At 42.8% G+C, this 6,000-nt stretch overlaps 1 protein-coding gene across 1 annotated transcript in view; it reads left to right on the forward strand.

The window, feature by feature from the left end:
• The window catches only part of ECT2L (epithelial cell transforming 2 like), a 64,932-nt gene that overhangs the window by 40,953 nt on the left and 17,979 nt on the right, over window positions 1-6,000 (forward strand). Inside the window, exons 11-12 of the mRNA XM_029943240.1 lie at window positions 669-772; window positions 1,168-1,293. Coding sequence (XP_029799100.1) covers window positions 669-772; window positions 1,168-1,293 — 230 coding nt within the window. The remainder of the gene's footprint in view (window positions 1-668; window positions 773-1,167; window positions 1,294-6,000) is intronic.

The raw sequence follows: 6,000 nt of genomic DNA on the forward strand, positions 1-6,000 counted from the left end.
ATTAGTTCATTATGCCTTACTTCCTTCTTCCCTTTGCTGTCCTGTTTCTTGTTAATGTCTTTGCCACAATAACTTTACAAGCGCCATAACACAGCTGTACATGAAGGTGTTTTATGTCAATATGCATCCTGCATCTCTACATAAATGCCTCCAAAACAGGGCAAGACAGGGAGTGCCCTTCTTGGTTTTGTGTTTTGACCACAGTTTTATGGATTTTGTGGATTTGACCTCAATTAGTAGATGTTCAGCCAATATTTAAAAATAGTTACGAGGCTATATATAGGGAGAAATTATTTCTCCTGTTTTTTTTCATAGCTATTAAGGACCAAAAAGGAAGGTGAGAAAGTTAGCTTTTTCAAGAGAGAAGACTAAAATTTCAACTTACAAGATTTATTTTCACATGTTCTCTCCTTATTGTCCAATTTATAGATTCTATTTGATATCGGCTTTACCAGGATGAGTGCTTTTTCATATTCTGCACATTGAGTTACTTTTGGTCAACTTGTATTTTATCATGGTAGATAACCCCCATGACATAGTGGAATTTTAATTTTAATTTTTCACGTTTTTAGTCACTAAAATGCAACGGTGAGGATTGAGTTGTTTTCTGCTTGATCACATCTCTTACATAAATTAAGTACAAGGCGTATGGCCTTATATATTTGCAGGGCAATATATGTTTGACCACATGAGTGTGGCTAACATTCTAAATAACCAAGAAGTTGCACGAGCTCTGACAGATGGACTGATGGAACTTTCAAAAGATAATTCTGTAAGTGTTTCTTCGAAGAAAGTCAACTTCAAAAACCCGACACTTAAATACATTATTAGTTTGCATTGATTTTTTTTTAACCAGATTATCCCTTTGTATGAACAATTCCTCTGAGAAATTTTATCAGGTTGTAAAAAACAGCCACTGAGAGATCCCAGACAATAAGAGAACCAAGATTAACTACAAAGTCCCATTTACAGATTTTAGTTGACTACTACTTACTTTGTTCCCTAGACTTTTAAATTAATTGGATAGAAAGGAGAAAATGCTACTAAAAAAATGTTTCTCTTTTGTGCCCCACTTTTATTGACCTGTATTTCAGAATAATGTTTTCATTGGAATTTCTTTCTTTTTTCTTTTGGGTTGGGGGGGGTCAATTTTTTTTTTTTTTTTAGGAAAAACCTCTGGAATTTTTGTCAAATTTTATGCTGAAGAAAAGTAGTAAAGAGAGCAAGGATTTTGGAGAACATGTTATTCTGACAAAATGTGACCCAAAAGCAACACTCGATTCATTCATGAAGGTAAAGTGATTGCTGCATTTCTATGCCGTTGCTACACTGTTAGACACACGGGGGTAAGAAATTCAGACACAGTAATGATATTTCTACTCAGAAAGCTTTCAGCTTGTCATTTTCCCTAAGAATTTCCTCTTCGTGGATGATTATAAAAAAGGGGTTTTTGTAGTTTCATAATAAGAGTGACATTTAAGCCACTTAAAAGCGGAAGCTGTGCTTCTTGACTGGAGTAATGCCGTTGGGGCCACAGGAGAGGAGTCAGCCATTTGCATTATCTGCTCCCTCACTGCAGGCCTGAGGCAGATTCAAGAGAAAACCGTTTAAAAATTTTTTTCAATGTTTATTGATTTTTGAGAGACAGAGCATGAGCGGGGCAGGGGCAGAGAACAAGGAGACAGAATCTGAAGCAGGCTCCAGGCTCTGAGCTGTCGAACTCACGAACCGCGAGATCATGACCAAGTTTGACACTTAACCAACTAAGCCACCTGGGCACCCCAAGAAAATTGTTCATTTGCAGCCCAGAATACTTTTTTTAAAAATAAAAGGAGGATGTGTTCTTCTGTTCTTAGTTGAGAGTCACATTCGTAAAAGGAAAAAAGGCGGGCTGGAAGCCAGCTCTTCAAGCAAACAAGAACAATTTTGCCAGGACTGTGTTCAGAAATCCACACATTCTTGGTTCAGTGAAAGAATCAGGATTCAGGAAAATCGCACTGTCATTCAGAGAGCTGGTTTCTCTGAAACTGTCACTTCCAGTGATGGCCATAGAATGTCACGCGATGCCCATAGAAAAATTACCTCCTGTATCCAAGGCTGGGGTGCCACCCCCCAAGACACTGCTCCCCATGGAGCCTGTTAGTGGGACTAGACCTGTGAGTTCTATCAAGCAGGCAAATAACAGGCTACTCACTTGCTATTCTGGAAGCCTCTTCTTTAGCCGGCAGCACAATGCAGGGGAGGGCAAGCTCAGAGGCCCTGCTGGCGGAGGCATCTCTCTGCCAAGTCCCCAGAGCTGCTCAGCAAAATGAAAGACCTGCAGTTATGCAGACTCATCCCTTGGTTGTTACCAGAGCAGAACCCCTGGTTTAACCTTCTCCCCTGCCCCCACTCACACCCCCGCGAAGTGACTTTTTTCCCCAAGGACAAGCTTCCTTTCCAAGAAGAGTCTTAACGCATTTCCAGGAACATCTAAGCTTTTTGTAGGTCAGAATCCTGCTTCCCTCATGCCCCATCCCTAAATCTGTCTTTTCAAAAAATTCTTGCAGATCATGCATTAGTCAGGGCTCTCCAGAGGATCAGCACTAATAGGAGATAGATATAGATAGATGATAGATAGATGATAGATAGATAGATAGATAGATAGATAGATAGATAGATAGATAGATGATAGACAGATAGTTAGATAGAGATAGATGATAGATACTCACACTGTCAGCACAGAGCCTGATGTGGGGCTTGAACCCATGAATCATGAGATTGTGAACTAAGCCACAATCAGAGGAGATCGGGTGCGTTCAGGGTGGTATGGCCATAGACGGACTAAGCCACAATCAACAGTCGGATGCTTAACTGACTGAGCCCCCCAAGTGCCCCTAAAACATCTAATCACTTTGATAAAATAATACAGAATGTTTGGGCTTCAAGGTGCCTCACTGCTGGAAAGCAGGTCTGCTAGTGTTATACCATCTGCCCATAATAAACGTACAGAAGCAGAAGACTCCTTAATGCCTAGAAATTTCCTTGATTTAAAACAAAAATCAAGTTAGAAAAAATATGTGTTACATTCTTACTTAGTTTTCTATTGTTTAATCTTTAAAAATTGTGCACAAAGCCCACGAAGCCAAATTGGGGACTTCCAGGAAGAAGAACCAGAGCTGAAACCAAGGTATAGAATTAGGATAAAGTAGAGAAATGGAATTCTCCACACATTGAGTTTACTTTTTGAACTGTAGATATTGGGGTGCCCCGGTAGCTCAGTTGGTTAAGCGTTGGACTTTTGATCTCAGCTTAGCTCTTGATTTCAGGGTCCTGAGTTCAAGCCTCACATTGGGCTCCATGCTGGGCATGGAGCCTACTTAGAAAATAAATAAGTAAGTAAGTAAATAAGTAAATAAATAAATTATAAACTGTAGATGTTTGTCCTGAGGCATGCACAAACAGCCATAGGAATGGAAAGTAATGATTTCTGCTGAGATGATGGTTTAGACCGTTCCACACCGTTCCACGGGGATTGTGTGAGAGGGCTTTCCTGCCCAATCCAGGGCCAGATACACACACACACACACACACACACACACACACACACACACAGCGGTGTCTGTAGGTCTGAGCAGGCAGGGCCTGCCCTCCATCCACATGGCCCCACGCTGCCCGTATATGTATACATAGCTAGGTGTATATGGTGTGCATGTATATGTGTGTCTGTCTGTCTGTCTACCTACCGACCTAGCTAGCTACCATCTGTCCAATCAGATCCGATCTGTGTCACTGGGCAGCAGGGAGCCTGGTTTTTGTCGCTGTAGTGTTTACACTGATACCGCACGTGGCAACAGGTTACAACCAGACTCATAGATGTTCCTGACTTCTACGTGCCATTTTCACATCCATTTCTGGCCCCTAATTCAGGCACTGAGTGTCTTGTGGGAGAAGCATCAGCAATAATCTGGAAAAGGCAAACAAGGTAGGAAAGTTCCTGCCGTGAAATCAGTGGCCTCCCTTATATGTCACGAAGGGAGCCAAGGCAGAGCACCCCCCACCAAGTAATAGTTCCCTTATGACTGTACCAAGTCTGTTGCCCCTGTTACTTCCTCTGAATGCATCCCTGAAAACAAAATAAGGGATGAGACCTTCATCTAAAAATCATCTCTACAATGTAAAGAAATTAGATGTATTGCGTACAATGAGAAAACTTGCTATTTTTAGATTCAAACAAAATGACCACGCCAAATCAATTTCCTACCTGCAAAGAAAAATTTATATTTAATAAAAGGAGCTGCTGCGGAGCTGGAGGTGAAACAAAGCCCCAGTGTGAGTGAACAGGTTCTGCATAACCAGGGGGACCTGGGGGGCCGCGCGGAAGCACCCGTGCGAGCCCGGGCGACAGGATGGTGTCCAGGACGACGCGGTCTCCCTCTATGTCTGATCCACAGACGGTTCTGTCCCGTTTAAATTCTGTGAATCTCGGGCCAGTTTGAGTTTCATTTTCATTGTAAGTCTGTAGCCACTTCTACCTATACAGCCATCGCGACACTGTTGGCTGCTTGAAGTCGTCATGTCTGTGCATAAATAACTGGTATTTCTTCGGCACTGGTACTTATTCTGAAAGAAGAGAGTGAACTCCAATCACAGAAACTTTGACTGATTTTGCCAAGATTCTAAGTAGATTCCCGCCCCCCTCCGCTCCCCCAGCAGAAGTATAAATACACGCCAGGCTGATATGGGGCATCCACAAATGGGGAAAGCAAAAGAAATGCTGGAAAGACTCCGGCTGCTGCGAAGTGCGCAGGCTCAGGTGCTACGCCCTGCAAACCAGGGAGAAGCTAATGGGCTGGGGGCGGGGGGGGGGACCAGGGCTCTTACAGAAAGGCTTCAGATAGCCGTAAAGAACGGCTGCAGTTACAAAATAAAAATTCCTTTTGCCTGCGTAGAATAAGGCAAAAAAAAAAAAACAAACAAACAACCAGAGGTCTTGGTTATACATTGATTTTCCTCCCAGTCTCACATAGAACAAGGGGTTGCCGAGAGTAGTTTTACCTTGGACTGAGAAGGGCAGCACTGATGGTAGGGAGGGTCCTGCAGGCAGCAGGTGCGACTATTTTTGTTTTTTAATGTGCTAATTTATATGAAAGCCACAAGAGAAAGTGAAGAAAGAATAAGCTATATTTAAATGTGGAAACAGGTCTAAAGAGAGCATGTGAATTGTTTCTGACACATTTTCACTAGATTAAAAAAAGGGTGGATTTTACAAAGTGCTGTGACCTTTTTCTTCTAGCAACTTTTTTTTTTAATGTTTCTTTATTTTTGAGAGAGAAGGGAGAGAGTGCGAGCAGGGGGAGGGGCAGAGAGAGAGAATCCCAAGCAGGCTCCCCTCTGTCTCCCACGCAGGCTGGATCCCGCAACCCTGGGATCAGGACCTGAGCCAAAATCAAGAGTCAGACACTTGACCAATTGAGCCACCTAGATGTCCCTTCTGGTAACTTTGAAAGTAAGATGATCCAGATGGCCAACAGGCACATGAAACAATTCTCAGCGTCACTCATCATCAGGGAAACACAAATCAAAACCACACTGAGATACCACCTCACACAGGTCAGAGTGGCTAAAATGAACAAATCAAGAGACTATAGATGCTGGCGAGGGTGTGGAGAGACGGGCACCCTCCTACACTGTTGGTGGGAATGTAAACTGGTGCAGCCGCTCTGGAAAACAGTGCGGAGGCTCCTCAAAAAACTATCCATAGAACTCCCTTATGACCCAGCAATAGCACTGCTAGGGATTTACCCAGGGGATACAGAAGTATTTATTAGCTCATGTAACCAAGAGATCTGAGGGTTGAATCTATGGCCTCAAACAAGGTAATCAGGGTCCTGTCGTGCTATTTCCTTCTCTGTTTGGTATTGTAGGTTTGGTTAAAGATTTGTATGCAGGAAGCTCATTGTGGAATGTTCTTGGTATCGACAAGTGTGAAGAGAGTGAAGAGAGTAGGATTGAGCAGAG

The sequence above is a fragment of the Suricata suricatta genome, chromosome 7, assembly GCF_006229205.1.
Source record: "Suricata suricatta isolate VVHF042 chromosome 7, meerkat_22Aug2017_6uvM2_HiC, whole genome shotgun sequence".
Taxonomy (NCBI): domain Eukaryota; kingdom Metazoa; phylum Chordata; class Mammalia; order Carnivora; family Herpestidae; genus Suricata; species Suricata suricatta.